The sequence below is a fragment of the Sciurus carolinensis genome, chromosome X (genome assembly GCF_902686445.1).
Source record: "Sciurus carolinensis chromosome X, mSciCar1.2, whole genome shotgun sequence".
NCBI lineage: Eukaryota > Metazoa > Chordata > Mammalia > Rodentia > Sciuridae > Sciurus > Sciurus carolinensis.
In genome coordinates, this window is record NC_062232.1 from 42,438,554 (window position 1) to 42,462,798 (window position 24,245).

At 36.6% G+C, this 24,245-nt stretch overlaps 1 protein-coding gene across 1 annotated transcript; it reads left to right on the forward strand.

The window, feature by feature from the left end:
• The first annotated feature begins 20,954 nt into the window (after positions 1-20,954).
• On the forward strand, positions 20,955-23,457 carry Gspt2 (G1 to S phase transition 2). Its single transcript, XM_047536170.1, has one exon. It carries the CDS (start codon positions 21,147-21,149, stop codon positions 23,031-23,033), a length of 1,887 nt encoding a protein of 628 aa, XP_047392126.1. The 5' UTR covers positions 20,955-21,146; the 3' UTR covers positions 23,034-23,457.
• The last annotated feature ends 788 nt before the right edge of the window (positions 23,458-24,245 follow it).

The window sequence follows — 24,245 nt, forward strand, 5'->3', positions numbered from 1 at the left end:
CTTTTTCCAGTTGTACTTTTTTCCCCCTTTTTGTCAATGTTGATGTTATGTTGCTTTCTATGAAATTGTACTCTTTTGAAATAAAATGCATCCTTCCTTTCTGGTTTCTTGCATTCTAATCTTAATCCATTCTGTTCTAATTTTAATTCATTCTAGGTTGATTTTAAGATTGTGAATCACACTTTAAAAGTGATATTCCATTGTCTATAATATCAACTAGGCTAGGCTAGGCTTTACATACTCAATGCAACTTCCCCTCATAGTTGGCCATAGTGACATTCCATATCATATTCATTTCAGGATGAAGTTCCATTTGAGTGAAATAAACCAGTCTCAGAAAGTCAAGGTTCAGAGTTTTTCTCTCATATGTGGAAACTAGAGCAAAATAAAGAAGAGAGAAGAATTGGATATCATAAATATATAGGGAAAATCAGTAAAGTAGAAGAAGGAGATTGAGAGGGAGAGAGGAGGGATGATAAACAGGAAGAAATGCAGAATGAATTTTTTAAAATTATGCTATGAGCATATGTAAATATAACATAGGGAATTTAACCTTTATGTATAAGTAGAAAGAACTAATCAAGCTGGTTGTAGTGGTGCACACCTATAATTTCAGCAGTTCTGGAGACCGAGGCAGGAGGATTGCAGGTTCAAAGCAGGGGCAGGGGATGTGACTCAGTTGTTAAGTACCCCTGGGTTCAATCCTCAGTACCAAAAAGCAAAAACAAAAAAATCAAAAATAAGTAAATAGATGAGTGAAAGGGAGATCAGTAAGGAAGGAGAATGGGTGGAGGGAAGAGGGGGAGGGAAAAGGGTGGAACATGAACTGAAATCAAATTCCATGCATGTACAAATTTGTCAAAATGAACCCAAATACTATGTCTGACTATAATGCTCTATTAAAAATAATATATAGAAATAATATATATTATATATAATATATGATTTTATAAATAAATCTCCAGCTCTAAAAGCTTCTGCATGGAGGTAAAAGAAAAAAAAATCTCATGATGTTATTTGAAAGACATGAAAGGATGAAATGTATCTGACATATCAATAGATGTGAGAGAGGCCTGACACAGTGGAGCATGTCTAGAGTCCCAGCTACTTGGGAGCCAGTGGCAGGATAATGGTGAGTTTGAGGCAATGAAGTAAGATCTTATATCAAAAATAAGTAAGTTAATAAATAAATGAACAAGGCATATTGTGACCTATTTTTAAAACTTATATTTTTGGATTACAAGTACCATAGACCCAGGTAAATCACATGGACATGCTTGAATACAATAGGTATATATAATACTGTCCCTGGTGAAAGTCACCTCAGTTATTCTTTTTATTATGAGAGCTTCCTTAGCCATTTTGTAAGGGTAGGTCAGCAAGTGACAAAGTATCTTAGTTTTTCTCCTTCTAGATATGTCTTTATTTGCCTTTTATTTGTGAAGGTTTGAAATGAGAACTCTCTTCTCACTAGAATTGTTCCCCTATAAATAACATGTCATTTTATATTTTAGATCAAGTTTGAATTTACAGAATTACTGTGAAGGGAGTAAAGAGAGTTCCCATCTATCCCATATCCAGATTCCTACATTATTATTATCATTAACTTATGTTAGTATGGTATATTCATCTCAATTAATGAACATGCTAAGTGATATATTATTATTAACTAATGTCTGTACTGTATTTGTATTCTGTTCCTTCACAATATCCTTTTCATATTTAAGATCTCATCCTGGATAGTAAATTATATTTAGTAGTCTTGCCTCCTTAGGTTTCTCTTGGTTGTAACAATTCTGTAGATTCCTGTGATTTTTATGCACTCAGTGGTCTGAAATTAATATACTATTCCAAAGTTCTTTTAATTAGTGCTAGTAATGGTATGTCTTTTACTCAACTTCTCAGAATCTTTGAATTTAAAATGGGTTCTTGCAGACAACATAAAAATGTTAATGTTCAAAAATACACTCTGACAACTTCTGTCTTTTGATTGGTATTTGTACAACATTCAGTTTTTCTAGTTCTAAAATATCTGTATTTACCTTTCAGTCCTGAAGGATATTTTCAGATATTTTCCTGTCTGCTAGCTTGTTTGTTAGCTTTCTTACTTTTTTGTATCTCTGTGGGTTACTTGAATAATTTTAGAATTTTGTTTTCACTCCTCTCTAGTTCTTTTTTTGCCTCCTATGATTTGAATTGAAAATTTTAGTTTTAAAAAAATTAGCCAGGTGTAGTGGCACACGCCTATAATCCCAGTCGCTCAGGATGTTGAGGCAGGAGGATCATTAGTTCAAAGCCAACCTCAGCAATTTTAGTGAGGCTCTAAGCAACTTAGTGAGAACCTGTTTCTAAATAAAATATTTTTAAAAGGTCTGAGGATATTGTGGCTCAGTGGTTGAGTGCCCCTGGGTTCAATCCCTAGTATCAAAAAAAAAAAAAAATATATATATATATTTATATATATTTATATATTTATATTCTTCTTAGTGTATCAAACATGCTTGCCCAAAAGTTTTTAAGTACTGTTCACCTCACATGTGTAGCATGTAACTTTTATTAGAGTTGCCCTGTCTCTTCTTACATTACTATCATTCATTTCACTTTTTTATATACTATAATCACCTGATACATTATCACTCTTGTTATTTAAAATGCTTGTTTTAAGTAAATTAATAATAAGAAAAAAATAAAATGTATTTTCTTAGTTTATCCTTCTCTGAAACACTTCATATAAATTCAAATTTATTTGGCTGAACATTTTGTATAAATCCAAATTTCTGACTTATATAATTTTCCTTCTTTGTTCAGGACCAGTCTGATTCCAGTGTATGAGAAACGACCCCAAAGTACTGTGAGACTGAAGAAAGAGGCAGACAGATTCAGGGTAATAGAACACAGTTTTTGAGGGGACTTAGTGATGGAAATCTGGTTCTGGGAAGCAGTAAAAGTAGTGGATCCACACAATTTGGGTAGAAAATGGGGGGATTATAAAGTGGTCTGGACAAAAGAAAAGTCATCCAGACTGGAATGTACCTGAGTCATCTCAAACTAATATCAAAGGCATCGGGTACTTATGATTGTAAAACTCCATATACCACTTAATGATTTTGTCTGTTTACAGAGTGCTGGGAAACTACATGGGGAATACAGACCAGGGGTTACTTGGGACAGTTGTGGTAATTGCAATTCAAAAAGACTTGACACATCAAACTAAATCCTTACATTCCTATATACTTTTTTCCCATTTCTGCATTGCAGGTCTAATGTTAATAATACCCTCAATTTTTCTTTGTTATTCTGCAATTTTTTTTTTTTTTTTTTTTTTTTTTTTTGCTCTGCTGGGGATTGAACCCAGGGTCTCAGTGCTTGTGAGGCAAGCACTTTACCAACTGAGCTATCTCCCCAGCCCTCTGCAATTTTAAAGAATGATTTTTGCTAGGAATATAGTGATTCTAGGTTAATAAATTATTTTTTACACTAAAAATTTCCTCTTTTTTTGGCACTGGAAATTGAATCCTGGGGCACTATACCACTGAGCTTTATCCCTTGCCCTTTTAAATTTTAATTTTGAGACAGGGTCTTGCTAAGTTGCTGACGCTGGCCTCCAACTGGCAATCCTCCTGCCTGCTCCTCCTGAGTTACTGGGATTACAGATGTGCACCACTGCACCCAGGTCCCCCACCTTTTCTTTGCATGGCTAGTGACGGCATTCCACCATAATTCTTATCATTATTCCTCTTAAGATAAGGGTTTTATTCCTGGTTTTCTTCAAGATTTCCTCACTGTCTTTTCCATTCTCAAGTTTGAATATGACATGCAATGATGTAGTTTTTTTTTTTTTTTTTGGTTTTTATATTGTTGACATCCTCTGAGCTTACTAGAGGTATGATTCTGTACCTATCATTAATTTTGGAAATTTCTCATACATTATTCCCTCAAATATTTCTTCTGATCTCTTTTTTCTTTCTTCTAATTTTCCAATTTGGGGTACATCATACATTTTTGAATTGTTCCAGGGTTCTTGGATGTTCTATCCTGCTTTTTTAATTTGTATTTTTTCTTTTTGCATTTAATTTCAGGAAGTTTCTATTGACCCATCTTCAAGCTCAGTTATTCTTTACTTGACCAGGTCACATCTGCTGATCCCATTGAAGGTATTTCACAGTATTGTGAATTCTGGCATTCCTTTTGATTCTGTCTTATAGTTTCTATCTATCTACTTTATCTATTTATCCTTGCATGTGTCTATTTTATTCCATTAGAACTCTTAACATATTAATTGTTATCATTTTAAATTCCCTGTCTGATAATTCCAACATCTGTGTCATAATAGAGTTGATTTTAATGTTTGACTGTTTGTGCCTTTTATTTTTATTGTTGAAAGTTGGACATGTTTATCAGGAAGTAGGAACAGGGATAAATCGGCATATGACATGTAGATTTATGTGAATAGGAACAAAATTGGGACTTTGTTCAAAGTTCCCTGTAGCACTAAGATTCAAAGTCTGCAAACTTCTGTGGTGCCATTGCTTTTGACTTTGGGATTCTCTGAAATATTCCTTCTCAAAGAAAGTTTTATATATAACATAAAGAGGTCATTCTATAATCTTCCATGTATAATAATAATGTACCAATTAAAATTTAATTAAAAATAAATAAATAATATATCTCAGTGCTTTTAGTGAATTTTGTCCCTGGCTTGTGACCTTCACAATTTTGTCTCCACCCATTCTTTAAATGAGACCAGAAGGCTATAGGCAACTTGAGTAAGAAGGTCCTCCCCTTAGCTCTAAACAAGGCTCTGTAAAGTGTTCCTCCTGGAGACTTGGCCTTTATTATGGAGAAGACTCTGGGAGTCTCCACATGATCATTCTTTCCTATCAGACACCTAGGGGACTACTCTGAGATCTCCACTGTCAGAACCTGATAGAATTCCTGCAGGCAAAAAACCCGTGAGACTAATTGGTCCTGCACACCCAGGAGTATACTTCTCTGAAGTTATTCATGCTTATACTAGTCCATATTTCAAAATTACAATGTAAATTTCTAACCAGATATATTTCAATTAATTTCTTTTCCTGTTAACCATATCTTGGTTGTGACTCTCTGGATTCACCTGTTCCTTAAATTTCAGTATAGTGGTTTGCCCTGACAACTTAGTTGTCTGATGAAACCAAGAAAATTCATTGATTTTTAAGTTTGCCCAGCTTTATTTTAAAAATAAGAGTTACAAATTCAAAGCACTTTACATGTTAGTACCTCTTTGGTTCCTCAACAATATATGAGTATTGTTTTTAACTCCCAAGTACATTCTCCTGAAACTCTGATGATTCAAATGCTGGACCATTTTTTGTCCCATAGCTCCCTAAATCTCTGTTGATCTTTGTTTACTTGTTTTCCCTCTTTTTCCATTTTGAGTATATTCTGTTGATCTGTAGTCAGGTTCACTGATTCTGTCTTCTGTCCTGTCCATTCTACTATGGAACTCCCGTAAGTTTATAAATTTTGTTTATTATACTTTTTGTTTTATAACTTCCACTTAGTCTTTTTCTATAAGTTCTATAACTTGGCAGGGATTTTCTGTTTTTTACTCACTTCACAGCAGTCCTTAATTATTTCTTCAATCCATTTTATACTGGCTACTTTAAAATCTTTATGAGATTCTGCTGGTGTCAGTCAATTGTTTTTTTCTCATTTAAATTGTGATTTCCCAGTTCTAGATATAATGAATAATTTTCTTTTAAACCCTGCATATTTTATATATTACATAAAGAGATCCTTGATCCTTTTCTATCCTTCTATTTTTACATGAAGCTTCTTTGTTAAGGTTTGGCCTATTGGTACTGGCCTTCTTTCATGAGTACAGTTCCAATGCATTTAATCTTATGAGCCATTGTAATGCATTTTTGGACTGCTAGACCTACCTAAGTCCCTGATGAACTGCTACTGGAGTTGCTTATAGGGGCAGAAAGTGCTTTCCAGGGCCATCCAGTATCATTAATTTGAGAGTTTGGGGCTCTGGACCCATAGAATGTAAAACATTTCCCCAGCCTGTTTTTCATCATCTGGTACCACTGATCTTTCTCACTCTTTTTTTTTTTTTTCTCACTCTTTATCTACCAGTTTCTCTAGGGGAAGGAAGTATATACCTTAGTCAGCTGCTGCTGGTGACTGGAGGGCTAGGAGATACAGGTCTTAATATCTTTCTGCCACTAGGTAGAGGGTCCAGAGACTCTGCAACTTGTTCACCATCTGCTACAGGGTAGATGTTTGAGAAATGCCAAGCCTACTTGCTTTCTACCACTGAATTAAGTGACTGGTCCAGATCCATCAACTGCTCCAGATCTTCTTAAATTGTATTTGTGGTTCCTCTTTGTGCTTAAGAGATACAATTATAGGGGCTAGGGTTGTGGCTCAGTGGTAGAGTGCTTGCCTAGCATGTGTGAGGCACTGGGTTTGATTCTCAGCCCCACATATTAACTAATTAATTAATTAAAGGTCCATCAACAACTAAAAAAATTTTTTAAAGAGTTATAGTATTATATATAATAGGATAAGTCTCAATATTATTGTTCTTCTAAAATATTTTTAAAGATGGATCTGCATATTTATTCATTTCTATATTTTGGTACTAGGTATTGAACCCAGTGGGGCTCTACCTCTGAGCTATATCCACACCTTTTTTTAATTTTTTTATTTTGAGACAGGGTCTCACCAAGTTGCTGAGGCTGGCTGTGAACTTGTGATCCTCCTGCATCAGCCTCTCCAGTAACTGAGATTATAATGTGTGATACCACACCTAGCTACATATTTACTTTTAAGAAATTATGTATATATATATATATATATATATATATATATGTATGTATATGTGTGTATGTGTGCATATATATATATATATATGTCATTTTTAGTTCCAGCTCATTGCACTCCTGTCAGTCACAGAGAGAAAGTAAGAATACTGGATAAAAGAAGAAATATTCTGGTTGGTTTCCTGCTGTCATGAGCTAAGTAGTTTTTCTTTGCCATGTCCTTTGCCATGATGGTTCTGCCTTATCTCAGGCCCAGGGCAATGAAGTTGGCTGACTATGGACTAAAATTTCTGAAACCATGAGAAGATAAATCCAGTCCCCTGATTTCATCTTGACTGAAAACAGAAGTCTCTTTTCTGTTTAAACATTCTCAGACCAATTATTAGCTTACAGTATCTGAGAAAATAATTATGTAATAAAAGCCCTGAACCTTTGGGAAGGAAACTATTTCTATGTTGCTAGAATACTTATTCAAGGAGTATTATGGAGAAAATCACATAGCCTGAAACTAAAGCCTCCTAGTAACTTACAGTAAGAAAGAAACTGTACATCTTGCCAACAGCCATGTGAGTGAGCCGCCTTGGAAACTTCAGCCTTAGCCCCCAACTTGACTACAGCCTTATGATATGCTCTGAGAGAGAACCACACAGCTAGGCTGCTACCAACTTCCTGATGCACATATATTGTATAACAAGGAATGTTTGTATATATAAACATATATCTTGCATTTGAAAACAAAACAAACTTCTTTAAAATGTTTTATTTTATCAATATAACAATGTCATTAGAATATTTACAGATATAAGCAATTTGTCCATTTCTACGAAATAATAAAATGGTTTATTACACTGAAAAAAAGGAAAAAATATTCTGCTTAAAGGCGTCAGAATTTCTTTTGTGTCCAGGTTATCAGTGTAAAAAAATAATGTGGAAGTCAAAGAAAATCATCAACAGATATTTTCCTAACTTGTACTCCTTTTTTCCCTTAGAGAATTTACTGGAATCTAAACTTCCCTGGATGAGAGGATGGTGTTCCATGAACAAAATACCTACTAAGCAGCAGAGAAGACAACAGATCTTTGGAAAACATGGGGCCAGGGAAACCTAATTTAGGGTTCAGTATTCCAAACTAGGCAATGCTTGAGAAGTCAAGATCCCAGGTAGTAGAAATGGAAACAGAAGTGACTCATATAGCGTGTATTTCTTCCTTGAGGCATTTGTCCACACTTAAGCTATAGAGAACCAAGACTCTCAACAGACAATTAAAAGTCTTAGTGGACTTCTTAGTAGTCCCTTGGTGTTACATGATAAAGACCTGAGTTCATCCCATCCATACCCCAAAACCTTGGCAAGAAATGTTGTTTTACTATCTCCATAGTGTTGCCATTTTCCAGAGTGCCATATGCTTGAATTCATACAAAATGTAGTATTTCAGACTGACATCTTTCACTTAACTGTATGCATTTACATTTTCTTCATATCCTTTCATGACTTGATAACTCATTTCTTTTTAGTCAGGATACTATTCCATCTTCTGGTGTTTTACACCCTCTGTCCTACTGAAAGACATCTTGATTGCTTCCACATTTTGGTTGCTAGGAATAAAATAGAATAAACATTCTTGTCTAGGTTCTTGTGTGGATGTTAAGTTTCAACTCCTTTGACTAAATATCAAGGAATGTAATGGTTGGATCATATTATAAGTATATTTGTATTTTTGTAAGACATCACCAAATGCTTCCAAAATGGATGTACCATATTACGTTCCCACCAATATTGAATACATTTCTGTTGTTCCATATCTTCGCAAGAATTTGGTATTCTCAATGTTCTGAATCTTGACCCTTGGAATAGGCATATAGTAGTACTCTATTGTTTTAATTTGCATTTCCCCAATAGTACATGATGTAGAAAATTTTTTCATATGCTAATCTTCTACTTGTACATCTTTTGGGAGATGTTTTTCAGTATCTCTGGCTCAATGTTTTAATCATTTTGTCTTCTTGTTGAGTTTAAATAGTAATTTGTGTATTTTAGATAATAGGCCTTTATGAGATATGACTTTGGAAATAAATCTCTCCCATAATAAGGATTGTGCTTTTTATTCTCTTAAAAGCCTTTCACAGACCAGAAATTTTTAATTTTCATATAGTACAGCTTATTAATTATTTCTTTCATAGATCATGCCTTTGTATTATCTAAAATGTCATGACCAAAACCAAGATCATCTAGATTTTCTCCTATTGTCTTTAAAGAGTTTGACAGTTTTATGTTTTACATTTGAAGTCAATGATCAATTCTGAGTATATCTTTATAGAGCATAAGATCTGTCTCTAGATGCATTTATTTTTCTGTATTTCATGTCAAAAATATCTAGCACCAGTGTTGAAAAAAAAACAATGTTTACTTTAGTATGTTGAACTTGACCCCTTATCAAGATTCATTTATTATGTTTATGTGGATCCATTTCTGGTTGCTGTATGCTGTTACAATTGGTCTTTTTGTCTGTTTGTTAACTGATACTGTGATGTCTGGATTGCTGTGGCTTTGTATTAAAGCCTAAAGTCAAGTAATGTCAGTCCTCCAAATTTATTCTTCTCCTTCAATATTTTATTGACTTGTTTTTTGGAAATTCCCTCCTCTATATAAACTTAAGGATAATTTTATCAAAAATAACAAAATATCATGTTGAGATTTTTAAAAATATTTTTATAGATATAGGTGGACACAGTACCTGTATTTTATTTTATTTTTATTTTTGTACAGTGCTGAGGATGAAACCCAGGGCCTCACACATGCTAGGAAAGGGCTCTATCAATGAGCTATAACACCAGCACTCATGTTCAGATTTTGATTAGCATTGCATTGAAACTATAGATCTAATGGGGAATAACTGACATTTTGATAATATTGAATGTTCCTATACATGAACATGGAATATCTTTTCATTTCTTTAGTTCCTCTTTGATCTTTTTCATCAGATTTTTGTTGCTTTCATCATAAACATATGGCACATTTATTTTGAGGGGATTGAATCTAGGGACAAATACATGCTAATCAAGTGCTCTACTACTGACCTACAACCTCTGTTCTTTTTATTTTTTTTAAGACAAGGTCTTGGTAAATTACCCAGGCTGTCTTTGAAGTTAAGATACTCCTGCCTCAACCTCTGAATTATCAGGGATTATTTATATGCACCGCCAAACCCGTATATATCTGGTACATATTTTGTTATATTTATACATAAGAGTTTCATTATTGGAATTATTAATGTGAATGATGTTTCATTGTTAAATTCAAATTCCACTTATATATTGCTCTGACATAAAAAAGAGTTGACTTTTGTATCTAAACATTGTATCCTGCAACCTTGCTTATAATCTACCATTAAGGATGTTTTGTTGTTCCTTTAAAATTTTCTACAAAGACAGTTATATCATTTGTGAAATAATTACAGTTTTATTCTTCTTTCCAAATCATTACACCATTTATTTCCTCTTCTTCTCTAAATGAATCAGCTAGAACTGACAGTAAGATGTTGAAAAGGAATGGTGAGAGGTGACATCATTGCTTTTGTTGTAATCATAGGTTGAAAGCTTCAAGTCTCTTGCAACTAAAGTATAATTTTAGTTATAGATTTTATAGATTTTTATAAAGTTGAATAATATACTATTTCCAGTTAATTGAGCATTTCTTATCATGAATGTATTTGAATATTGTCAAATATTTTTGTCTGCATCTTTATAGGATCACAGTGATTTTCTTCCTTACTCTGTTGATATGATGGATTACAATAATTTATTTTCAAATGTTGAACTATCCTTCATGAATGGGATAAATCCCACACATTTAAGTAACATAATTTGATTCAATTTGCTAATATTTCATTCAGGACATTTGTGTCTATGGTCATTAGAAATATGCACTTATAGATCTTCTTTCCTATCATTTCTCTACCAGGTATTACTATAGGGTGATGCTGACTTTGCAAGACACATTAGAAATATTCTTTCTAATTTTCTCTGAAAGAAATATAAAGCATGAGTATGATTTCTTTGTTAAACATTTGATTGAACTCTCCAATGACCCATTCTTGGCCTGATGATTTCTCTATGGGAAGGTTATTAATTATAGATGTAATATCTTTAATAGGTATACACCTACCTATTCACATATACTGTTTTGCAGACTGCCTCTTTCAAAGCATGGGTCCATTTTATCAAGGTTATCAAATTTGTTGAAGGATCATTCTTTGAATATGACTTTCTGCTGTCCACGTGATCTGTATTTATGTCTTCCTTTCATTTCAGATATTAGTCATTTGTATCTTCTGTTGCTTTCTTAGTTAGCCTGGACAGAAACTTACCAATTTTATAGATCATTTTTTAAAAACCACCTTTTGATTTTGTGACTATACACTTTTGACTTTTTCTTTTCAACATCACTGATGTTTGCTCCAATGATATAATCTATTTTCTAGTGCTTACTTTAGATTTAATTTGTACTCATTTTTCTAATTTCCTCAGGTATAAGAGTAGATTTTTATGTCAGATTGTGTGTGTGTGTGTGTGTGTGTGTGTGTGCATAAAACATGTTGGAAAAATAAAGTCAAAATAATCAAGAAGAGCACTTACCTACATGGATGGCATGCTGTTATTTGCATGAAGACATATTTTGAGACATGTGGAAAACATTGTTGGAAGTTTCCTTGATGTTCTGGCAGGACCTGGGCTGGGCACTGAAGGAGATCCTGGGAACAAATGCTCCTTAGATTCATTCCTGTGATTAGGTGGTCAATCATGCTGCCAACTCAATGAGCATGACAGGACCTGAGTGTGGAAAGGTCATTAAGTCCCCTGGGGCTGTGAACATGAGCTTTGGGCCCTGCACTCATGTATCACTACATAACAGTTCTTGTGAATGCACTGACCACTTGTGACCCTAGCACACATCATATGTGGCAAGAACAAGATAGAGAAGTCTCAGTTCAGAGCTACTATTTTAGTCTTACTATTTTAGTCTTTTAGCCAGCAAAATATGTCCCCTTCGTGACATGGAATATGTCTCCCACTATTTTGTACGAATGATGGACCTATTTCCCTTCCCATATGCTTGTTTGCTTCAGTGATCTGGGCAAAGCTCAGAAGTGGATATGGTCCATGGCACAGGGGAAACCTGATGCACAGGAAGCCATCATTCAGGGTACTTGACCCAATCTCTGTGATTCTGTAGTCTTCCATGTATAAATGGAGAACATGCCAGTTATTTTTCGGTAGGATCATTGTGGGGACTGAAAAATGTAGCACTTATGCTAAGTGCCTGGACGTGGACTGAGGGTCAGTCCTTGTGAGTTTATTCCCTTCAGTCCATATTCTAACCTTAGCCTGACAGTGGTTCTGACTCTACAAGATCTGCTTCTGCCATCTGACAGAATTTGTTGATTGATGGCCCAACAGCCTCACTTACAAGTCCCCAAGGGTTAAAATAAAGAAAAAAAAGAAAAAGAAATAAAATCCCTAATTATGTTCAAAGAAGCAATATGTCTAATCTCAGGGGAAATTTAGGATTTTTCCAAATGATTCATAGCTATCACTTTCCCCTTTTCAAATGATGATTTTTCCCATCTCCCCTGCAGCTAGGGGTGAACATGAGACTCAGTTCTGCCCAAAGAGGTACACCGAGAATATGTTTGGAGCTTCTGTAGAAGAGGTTGTCTCACAATGAGAGGGATGAATGTGAGAGAGGATGGTGGCAGTTGAAATGTGATAGGGAAGACTGGAGATGTTGCAGCCATACTGTGAAAATCCCAAGAGTCAACTAGTTAAAAATACTTGATCTGGAGGATGGAAGCCTCAGTGTCCTTGTGGCATCTCTGACCAACCGAATCAGTGCAAGTGCATCTCCAGGCTTCCCATCACAAGAAGAAAAGGGAAAGGCTTTGGTATCATTGTCTCTAAATGTTCCTTACTCATTGGAAAATAAGTTTTAGAAATACAAGTGTCCTGACCTCATTCCCAGAAATACTTGTTTCATTAGTTTATATTGTGGTGGCTTAAGATAATTAAAATGTTTTCTGGCCTTGCAGTGGCAAATGCCTGTAATCCCAGCAGCTCAGGAGGCTGACATAGGAGCATTGCAAGTTAAGGCCTGTTCAGCAACTTAGCAAGGCCCTAAGCAACTCAGGGAGACCCTGTCTTAAAATTAAAACAAAAAGTCCTGGGGATATGTCTCAGTGTTTAAGTGCCCCTGGGTTCAATTCCCAGTACCAAAAAAAAAAAAATTCTGTTGTAAGAACTGAGAAGCAGACACATGACAAGCTTTAACATCATAAGAAAGCCATGTGTAGGCAACACTTCCCTTCACGAATCGCGTTAGTCAATCCTATTTCATCTACAAACGCTAATGTCCCCTGTCTTCCAGGTTGGTTTCAGGCAAACTCCAGACAGCAAGTCAGTTAATCCATATATACTGCAAAACATATCCCTCAAAGGAAAAGACACCTTAAAATGCTGCTTTAAAAATATAATCCATACCACTATTGATTCTAAACTATTACAAATGATTCCTTAGTGTTTTCAAATTAATTCACAGAAAATGTGTCCATGTTGTCCTGTAAATACTAATGTGTTTACCAACTCCAGATTTGCCCTTGTCTGCTGCATTGCAATTGGTTGAAGTGCCTGTTAATCCTCTGTAGAATTCACCCTTCCTGTCCCCTTTCTTGTGAGAAGTGAGTCTTTTGTTTTGAAGAGTCCCCCTGCTGAATTTTGCTGATTTCCATTCACTGGCATTGTTTAACTCATTCCTCTGTTTCCTGCCTTCCATGTAAACTGGGAGTTAGGTCTAGAATCTTCATCACACTCTGGAGTGATCTCTTCCTCAGAGGCAGTATTGCTTCAGTCCATCAGGGAACTCTGTGGATGTCTCTGCTGTGTAATGCAAGCACGTTCTGGTGGTCACTGCCTACATCACTTGTGTCACTTGAGGCTCAAACTGTGGGTGTCTGAACTCTGTGTACCCATTTTCAATAGTTAGATGCAATTCTTCTCTGATGAGAATCTTCCCTCAACCCCTGTTTGTGATCCACATGTTTTAGGTCATAGGTCATGTGTAGAGTGATATGTTTTTCGATTCCCTTGTTAATGAGTTTATTCTCAGCACTTAAAATTTTTTATTTTTAACTGACAAAAATCATATGTATTTTTCTGTGCAAAATGTTTTGAAATATTTCAAAAATGTTTTGAAACATTTCAAAAATGTTTTGAAATATGTATTTATCTGTGCAATATGTTTATGGATTCGCTAAATCAAGCCAATTAGCATATGCATTTCCTCACATACATACCATTGTAGTGGTGAGTACACTTAAAATCTTCACTTAGCAATTTCCAAGATCTAGAACTGCATAATGACAGAAAGGAGGTCTTTTTCCTGTAGATCTAGTATGGGCTCCAAATGTAATCACATTTCATGTGTTTAAATATGTCTGTTATTATTCTTAGGGACTTGTGAATTTTGCCTTCATGATGCAAACTCAGATTCTGAATCTGCCTCCTAGAACACAAGAGAGTCACAAACCAGGTGCTTAGCATGTGTGTGCTGAAAGTATGCTAAATGACTTAGGCGTATTGACATCACACTTGATGGTTATATGATGACATCACCTTATTCCTCCACTCGATGTTTAAAACTGAGATTACCCGTTGGTGTTATTTGAGTGTTACATTTGGAGATGGAAGAGCTGTGGCTTACCCTTCCTTACTGGACCTCTGTACTTTGTTGGGGAGCCAGTGTCCTCAGTTCAGCTCATGGATTTGATTGTCCTCGAACTTGCAAAATTGATCTCTTCACAGGACCATTAATTCACACTCCCGGTGTTTGCCCTGTGCTAGTCCATGTGGTCGTTTGCTACTGCTCTACTTCCCAGAACCTTGCAGAGCTCTGGTCTCCTGATACTTACATATGTCCTCTTCAGCTATAATGCCAGCTCTCCTATGGGAGTAGTTGGTCAGTAAATCTCCAGGTGTCTCTTCTCTGTTTCTTAACTTCAATGTTCTTAGCTCAGTATGTGGTGTGCACTTTGAAGACCAATGAGGGTGTGGGATTTTTGGTCATCCATATCAAAGACTTTTGGTGATGATCATCTTTTTTTGCCAAAGTTCAATTTTCTGATTTCTAACATAACGGCTTCGAACTTTCTGTCCTGTGTCATTGTAAAATGAGCTTGACACAAGTTTGTTACCATATTGTGAAACATGAAAATAATGGGTTGTATGATTACTTGGTTTCTTAGTACCTCAATGATACTTTAACAAAATAGTTGAAACTAGCTGATTTATAAATATAATACAAATTCATATTCATGTTTCTAGAGCCTAAAAGTCCAAGCTCAAGAGTAGGAATGTTTAGTATCACATGAAGCCCTGGTCTCCACTTCCAACATGGTTCTTGCTTCTGTAACATCCAGAGGGACTGAATGATGTGTCTTCATATGACCAAAGACAGAAGAGCAGAATATGCTGTACACTGTGTGAAACCTCTTTCACTAGAATTTTTATTCTCACATTTTTTCTTTATTTTTCTTTATTTATTTTTTTAATTTTTAAATAGGGTCTCACTAATTTGCTGAGGTTCTTTCAAATTTTTTCAGGTTGGTCTCAGTCTTGTGACCCTCTACCTCACTCTCTTGATTGGGAATACAGGTGTACACCACCGTGCCCAGACTCTTTCCACACATTAACCCCAAATTACACTACTTTTTGGGCTACTTTTCAGTTGGGTCTCTGGTAATTCAGTTCTTCCTGAAGGTGTTTTTGCAAATTTTATTTTAGCAGTTTTGGTACTGGTAGAAAACTAAAAAGGCAAAGTGACTAATAATCTCAGATTTTGAAGTTCTTCATGTTTTTCCTCTTTATTGTGTGTGAACTAATCTGAAAACAAAAGCACTATAATCTTGGCTCTTGGTTTTGTAGCTTCTTCTTCACCTAGCACTGGAAGCAATAGATGAGTAGCTTTCCAGAGTACAGAATGGGCATTGCTGGAAATGGAGCCTGCCTCAGAATGGAGATTAATTGTTTTCCCTTTTAACCTCAAACTTGGCTATTTTTAGATAGGCAGTTCCCATGGTTGGCTCTCAAGCATGGCAGTCTGATAAGGCTGCTGTCCCCAATCTATTATAATAGTGGTGGGTGCAAGTGATTGAAAATGAAGTTGTTGAAATGACATAATTCCAACCTCTGTAGTTCTTTGTAGCCTCTATACATTCTTGCATCCCCATAGCGTATACATCTCAAACTTTCAGGTAAGAAGCCTGAGGCACAAGTTGCTAAGAATTAAAGAAGAAATTTAGAAATGACAGATCTTGCCTTTGAACCTTAGCTGTGTGGTAATTGTTCAAGTCAGTGTTTGATTAATGTTAACAGAATGTACTTTATGTTAATTAGCACAGGGATTAAGGTAGAATTAACATAGTTATAAATTCTATGCATTTAGGGCCTAGAAGAATAAGATGTATTTCTGCCCTCTCAGAATGATTTCCATAATAATACAGCCAAATTGGCTTCTAAGGGCATTGCCACCCCTCTCACATTTGGGTAGTAGAGGAATGGGGAAGCTTCCATTACAACTTCGGTTTCTAGGTATAAAGTGTCTTTGTTGTTCTCCAGGAAACAAGAAACTTCAACAGAACTGTTGGCTCAAGGGACATTCTTTCCCCAGTTAGACCTATCCTTCCAAGCCATGCTTGCCATACCTTATACCTCTTTATACTTAAATTCGTTCTAAATGAAATATGGCCAGTGTGTAACACATTGGCAGATGGAAAAATGCATCTGAAACCCTAGTAGCAAAAACTCTAGGAAATGAAGACTTAAGATTTCCAACCTTTTCAGTACACAGACACTGTAATATATGCTGTGAGAAACAATATGAGGTGTACAGCAAAGTGTTCTAACCTGTGTTCGCTACCTGAAGCAGAAGTTCTGTTCTCCTTTCAGCCCACCTGACACCACTATTCCTTAAGCCTGGATGAGACTTAAAACTCGGCTTATGCTCCAGGTTACACAATGATGCTAGGTGTAAGCTGAGGAAAGAGGAGATTTCAAAACCTGGGAGTATAATGTTCTTCAGTCCAAACTGCTTTCACTGAAATTATTATTATTTTGCAGTGCTAGAGATTGAGCCCAGAGATGTGCTACCACTGAGCTACATCTCCAGCTCTTTTTATTTTTTTTTTATTTTGAGACAAGTTCTCATTAAGTTGTCCAAGCTGACCTTGAATTTATGATCATCCTGACTTAGCCTTCCAAGTAGCTGGGGTTACACATATGCATCACTGCACCTGGATTAATTGGAATTATTTTTTAAAATAATTTTATTATTTGCAAGAATGCCACTTCCCCCATGCCCTATGAGTCTATTCTAAATCTTCCCCCATGCCTCACTTTTCTTGTTGCAATCTTCCCTCACAGTCTTCACAAAGCCATCTCTAAGTCCTCACAAAGGAACACAATTGGATTATATTTATTTTTTAAATTCACTCATATTTACTTTTTCCAGATACTCTTAAGATTTTACTCTTCTTGCATTTGTGATTAAACCCCACCAAGTCTCCCCATTCCTTTCTTTGTATATAATAGGTAGATACTACAAGTCAATGTGGTCTTAGAATAATGTAGCCTGTATTTTAACCACAAATCTACTATTTACTAGCTATGTGGCCCTAAGTAATTAATTCAGCTTCTTTAATTTTATCTTTTTTTCTGTAAAATAGAGTGATAAGATTGCCTTCTGCACAGGGTAGTAGGGAAAGTTAAATGAGAGAATGCATATAAAATAATTGAAATATGACTTGTACCTAGAAAGCACTCAACAAAAATGACTTAGATAAATGCATTGAAATTATGAAATATGGGCAAAAAATAGGAAGAGCTTAGATGGAAAAAAACCTTTTCTGTAATCATATTGATGGTTGTAATAACAAGACTATCTGTGTAGATAGGATAAATCAAATATAATTATTTTATTATCTAATTCTATCATCCCTGTTATCATTAAGAACCATGATTCTTGGTTTGGTGGAAATGTGCAACATTGGCTTGTACATCTTGTCATAAGAGATAATAAATAATCCATTAAGGACTACTTGCATAATCTCCAAAACACTCAAAAATGAAAATCTTTCTACTAACTAATGATCATCAATAAATACATAGCAAGTGGAATTGCTTAAAACACATCAAATATATGTAAATCTAATAATTCATATTTTTCCCTTTAAAATACACTTATTTTTCATCTGCAAAGGATTATAAGCAACTAAATCATTCTTTTGAAAACTCCTAAAGGGAAAGGCACAAATATTTCCCTACCTTTTCTTTACAATTTTTTATCTCAACATAACAAAATTTTGATAAAGGGAAATTTGTTAGAGCAATATTCCATTTAATAAAGGAAGAATGACAGAAATACACTATCATGATTTTGCAACCTCTAAAGATACACCGTTTCTATACAGTTAAAACTAATTGCTGCTAACTGTGAAAAAGAGTCACAACTTGACTTCATGTGCCTTTTGATGCAAATAATCAAAACTCCCCTTGAAATATTCTTTTCAAAAAATTGTACCTGATTCTGATCAAGTTCATAAATTCAATTATCGATACACAAGAAACACAGAGGAAAAACAAGGAATAATCTAAACTATACCACATGTATACAGCAAAACTGAAAATTGAGAATGTCACATCACCCCCATTCTTCAATGAATAAGTAACATGAAAAAAGGTTAAGAGATGCTTAAAAGAGGTATCAAAAAAATCTAGGCAAGCTGAGGTATTGTAGCTCAGTGGTAGAGAGCATGCTTGGCATATCCAAGGACCTGAATTCAATCCCCAGCACCAAAAAAGTAAAAGAAAAAGGAAAGATAGAAAAGGTTAGGTAAAATTAAACTGTAATATTTGACTATATGATTTGTGTGATAAAATTATAGATCATATTGGTGATTACCATAAATGTCAGGATAATAGTTGCATTTAGGGGTAAAGGGAGGCTGCCTGTTGTGATTGGACAGGAGAGGAGGCCATATGGGTTTGCTGGGAAACTTCTATTTATTGACTTGGGTGATGGCTTCAAGGGTGTTTCACTTTTCAGGAGTTAATAAGCTCTCATTCTGTTTTATGTGATTCTCTTCCTTTGTGCTACATTTTACAATAAAAAGTTTTTTGAGGGGGGAAATACTGAATTAAGCAATGGTTGGATAGTACTTAGAGTTTTTTTAAAAAGCCTTAGAAGAGGAAAATTCTCTTATTTACTGATGAACCCTTTAACATTTCTTGGCAGAGAGACTGAGGACAAGCACCCCATCACAGAAAAACAAGAGTTTGGTGCAGGATCGGTTTCTCTGGCTACAACGTGGTCAATGTTTCTATCTTCCTGTTAGGTTGACATGCCTCCCTCTGAAGCCAAAGAATGATGGCTTATATGGACACCCACCCACTATATGTCATTTCTTCTTTAAGATTCTAAATGCGGAACATCCTCTGTTCTATAACAGAAACATTACCAAGTAGCAGTCATGCCACTTTTCATGACCAATGCAATTGATCCAGGAGAAGGAAACATTCCAGATCTGTCCTGCTTCCTTGCATGAATTATCTTATGGGAATATGACTACCTAAATCTTGACAAGTTCTCCCACAGATGTCTTAGTAAGCCATTCCTAGCTTCACATAATGCCCAAGAAAGGTCCCAGTATATATGTGGGTTATTACTCAAAGGTGTCTCTAAACATTCCACCTCTCAGTTCTTTTTATTCACTGTAATTAGATGTGAACATTCTCTTTGTGTCACAATAAATAATTTAAGCCATTACCAGAGACAAAGGGAATGAAAGGATTTGATATCCAATGATTTGGAAACAGCACAGAGCTAGTAAAGTAGTGGCAGCACCAGACTGAAAACATCGAAGGTTCAAGCCTGCCAGACTTAGGGCTTTTTCACTACCCTTAAAGTCTATAGAACACAATTCTCAAGTTATAAATCAATGATTTTATAACATTTTCTTTGTTGTTGAATTTCTTTAAAATGCAAGTCTATAACTCAGTCTTGCACTAGAAAATTTTATGTCCCCCATTTATTTTTTCCTAACTCAGTTTGCTCTAGATTAATTAATAAACAGTTCATCTAGTCTTTGGCATAAATTCTAACTCCTTCTGAAGGTTCATACTGACTTTGTCCACCTCAGAGGTCATAATTGCTTTAATTAGGCTAAAGGCAGCAACTTCATGTCATTACCACTAATTGGGGAGGGGTCCAACTTGACAATGGATTCTTACAGAAAACCTAACACCAGCAATGAGTAGAAATCCAGGTCCCAAAAATGAGTCAGGGAAACCCATGGCCTGTGAATCCAGTTTGTACTGTGGGGAGGTGCTGGAGTAGTTGGATGGAAAAACCTAAGTGATCTGAGTCTACAGAAAGGCAGCCTAGGCACTTGCATACAAAGTGTCTAGAAGAAGTGCATACAAAGTGTCTAGAATGCTTTCCTTGGAAATTGTCTCCTTGCAGACAACCAGAGTGCTTAACATGAAAAGAAGTTGTAACCCCATCCTTACGATATGGAAGCCATCAGCAGAAGTTACAGCTTTATGGGGACCCATTGGAAAAGGGAAAATCAAAAGGCCTTTGGATTTCAAATCAATGAGTGATCTTAAGCTGCATGTCCTAAGTTCAGCTACATTTTCATGTATTTCATGTATCCTTGCCTAAGTACTACACATTTTACCCTTTGGTTGTGTGTTTCTGGGTAAATAACTCACATCCTGTCTCCCATTTGTTCAATGGCAGTTTTCATTTTTATTTGCATTTTTGAGTAAAACCATAAATCAGGTGTGCCTGTCTAAGGTTTAATCATTGGATTGTGGTCAAACTGTTTTCCCAGGTCGTGTGAACAACAGTAGTGGACATTTTCATTTTAAAAATTGTGCTTTGGGACTTAGCCCCTGGCTGAGAACTGAGGAGGCCGAACCTACGGATGGCAGCGAGGGGTCAATCCACGACTGGCGTTGGGTCGGGGGTGGAGGAGTCGGAAGTGGTTGGGGTTTGGGGGAGGAGATCCGCTCACACACAAGAGGAGGGTGTTGAGCCGCCATATCTGCTGCCGCCGCCGCAGTTGCGAATACAGCATCGGCACTTGGCTGCCTCCGCGGTGCAGCTAAGGTTCCTGTCGCTACCCCTTGGCCCTCCGCTTTTTCTGCCTTACTCCCGCCGGCGTAGCCCGCGCTTTCTGTCCTGTCGACCCGGCTCCTTCCCCGCCACACACCAGGTCCTCAGACCATGGATCCCGGCAGCAGCAGCAGCGATTCAGCACCCGACTGCTGGGACCAGGTGGACATGGAAGCCCCAGGTTCGGCCCCGAGTGGGGATGGAATCTCCTCGGCAGTGGCCGAGGCCCCGCGCGAGCATCTCAGCTCGGCCTTCAGCCGCCAGCTCAACGTCAACGCCAAACCCTTCGTGCCTAATGTACACGCCGCGGAGTTCGTGCCGTCCTTCCTGCGGGGCTCGGCACAGCCGCCCACCCCCCCGGCCGGCTCCGACAGCATCGACGAAATCAGCATCAGCGCGGGAGACCCTCAAGGTAAAAGCCTGGGACGGGGGGCACCTGTGGAACCTTCCAAAGATGAACCTTTAGTGTCGTGTGAAGGTTCCAGTTCAGGCGTTACCATGGAACTTTCAGAACCTGTTGTAGAAAATGGAGAGGTGGAAATGGTCCTAGAAGAATCATGGGAGCACAGTAAAGAAGTAAGTGAAGCAGAGCCTGGGGGTTGTTCCTTGGGAGATTCAGGGCCCCCTGAAGAAAGTGGTCAGGAAATGATGGAGGAGAAAGAGGAAATAAGAAAATCAAAATCAATGGTCGTACCCTCAGGTGCTCCTAAGAAAGAACACGTAAACGTGGTATTCATTGGTCATGTAGATGCCGGCAAGTCAACCATTGGAGGACAGATAATGTTTTTGACTGGAATGGTTGACAAAAGGACACTTGAGAAATATGAAAGAGAAGCTAAGGAGAAAAACAGAGAAACTTGGTATTTGTCCTGGGCCTTAGATACAAATCAGGAAGAACGAGACAAGGGTAAAACAGTAGAAGTGGGTCGTGCCTATTTTGAAACAGAAAAGAAACATTTCACAATTTTAGATGCTCCTGGCCACAAGAGTTTTGTCCCAAATATGATTGGTGGTGCTTCTCAAGCCGATTTGGCTGTGCTGGTAATTTCTGCCAGGAAAGGAGAGTTTGAAACTGGATTTGAAAAAGGTGGACAGACAAGAGAACATGCGATGCTGGCCAAAACAGCAGGTGTAAAACATTTAATAGTGCTTATTAATAAGATGGATGATCCCACAGTAAATTGGAGCAGCGAGAGATATGAAGAATGTAAAGAAAAACTGGTGCCCTTTTTGAAAAAAGTCGGCTTCAGTCCAAAAAAGGACATTCACTTTATGCCCTGCTCAGGACTAACCGGAGCAAATATTAAAGAGCAATCAGATTTCTGCCCTTGGTACACTGGATTACCATTTATTCCATATTTGGATAATTTGCCAAACTTCAACAGATCAATCGATGGACCAATTAGACTGCCAATTGTGGATAAGTACAAGGATATGGGCACCGTGGTCCTGGGGAAGCTGGAATCAGGATCCATATTTAAAGGCCAGCAGCTTGTGATGATGCCAAACAAGCACAATGTAGAAGTTCTTGGAATACTTTCTGATGATACTGAAACTGATTTTGTAGCCCCAGGTGAAAACCTAAAAATCAGACTGAAGGGAATTGAAGAAGAAGAGATTCTTCCAGGCTTCATACTTTGTGACCCTAGTAATCTTTGCCATTCTGGACGCACATTTGATGTTCAGATAGTGATTATTGAGCACAAATCTATCATCTGCCCAGGTTATAATGCGGTGCTGCACATTCATACTTGTATTGAGGAAGTTGAGATAACAGCCTTAATCTCCTTGGTAGACAAAAAATCAGGAGAAAAAAGTAAGACACGGCCCCGCTTCGTGAAACAAGATCAAGTGTGCATTGCCCGTTTAAGGACAGCAGGAACTATTTGCCTGGAGACATTTAAAGATTTTCCTCAGATGGGTCGTTTTACCTTAAGAGATGAGGGTAAGACCATTGCAATTGGAAAAGTTCTGAAACTGGTCCCAGAGAAGGACTAAGCAATTTTCTTGATGCCTCTGCACGATACTGTGAGGAGAATTGACTGCAAAAGTTCACCACCTCTCTTATTATTGCCCATCAACAGACTTTTCTCCATATTTTGCAAAGAGAAATTTCACAGCAAAAATCCATGTTTTGTCAGCTTTCTCATGTTGAGATCTGTTAATGTCATTGTTGAAAATACCTTCAAGTTTCCTACCCCTGTAACACTCTGCTTCCTTGGACAGACCAGTAATAGCTTTGTTAGTGATGTGGACGTAATTGCCTATAATAATGAAAAATTAATATATTTTTTAATTTTTCATTTTCCTTTAGGATATTTAGACAACCCTCGTTCCACGCAGACCAATCAGAGTGTGTCAGTGTGTGTGTACATGTTAAAAAGACAACTAACATGTGAATAAAATATTCCATTTGAAACTCTTCCGTATTTGAAATGCTTTTGAATAATGTTTAAAATTTGTATGTAATATTTACTCAGTAACTTTCTCAACTAATTTCTTTAACTTTTTCAAGTAATTGAATATGTTTTTGGGGTTTAAAGTTTTTTCCCCACTCACTGTTTTAAATGAGGGACTTACATAAAAACATATAAGTTTGTACTAAAGGAAAAATTTTTTGAAAAAAAAATGATTTTAGGGTTCTTCCCAATGAACTTTGCTTTTTGTGTCTAAGTCCAGCCAATAAAGGAGTTCTCCTTCCCTTGATTTGAAAATGAAGGGCTTAGGCCATCCTAATTTGTATTCCATCAGACCCTATAATATTGAGCATGGCCAAATTACATATATCTCTGGGGATTCAGACCATATGTTCACTAGATTCTTGCCTATAGTCCATCATCTTAACATATCCCTTTATACTGTTCACTTATAAACTTGGATACAACATAATAAAGGGTATGACTATTGAAAAGATAAAGGTTTACAATAGGGCTGTGGATCAGTTTAGTAAAAGGTAAGGGTAAATGAATGATTCAGGAAATGAGACCATCCCATCCTTGTATTCTTCAGTGCTTGTGGTTGATAGGAAAGATGAAAGGTCATTTTTATAACCAGATGACAACCAACTCGGGGATCAGAGACACTGAACATTTCCTTGAACGACTTTTTGAGGAAAAAACACCAGCTTCAGATTCTGAGGTGGCTACAGTTATTGCCAGAAGAGTGACCTTATAACCTGCATACTGAGCAACAGCCAAAGGACTTATCTTG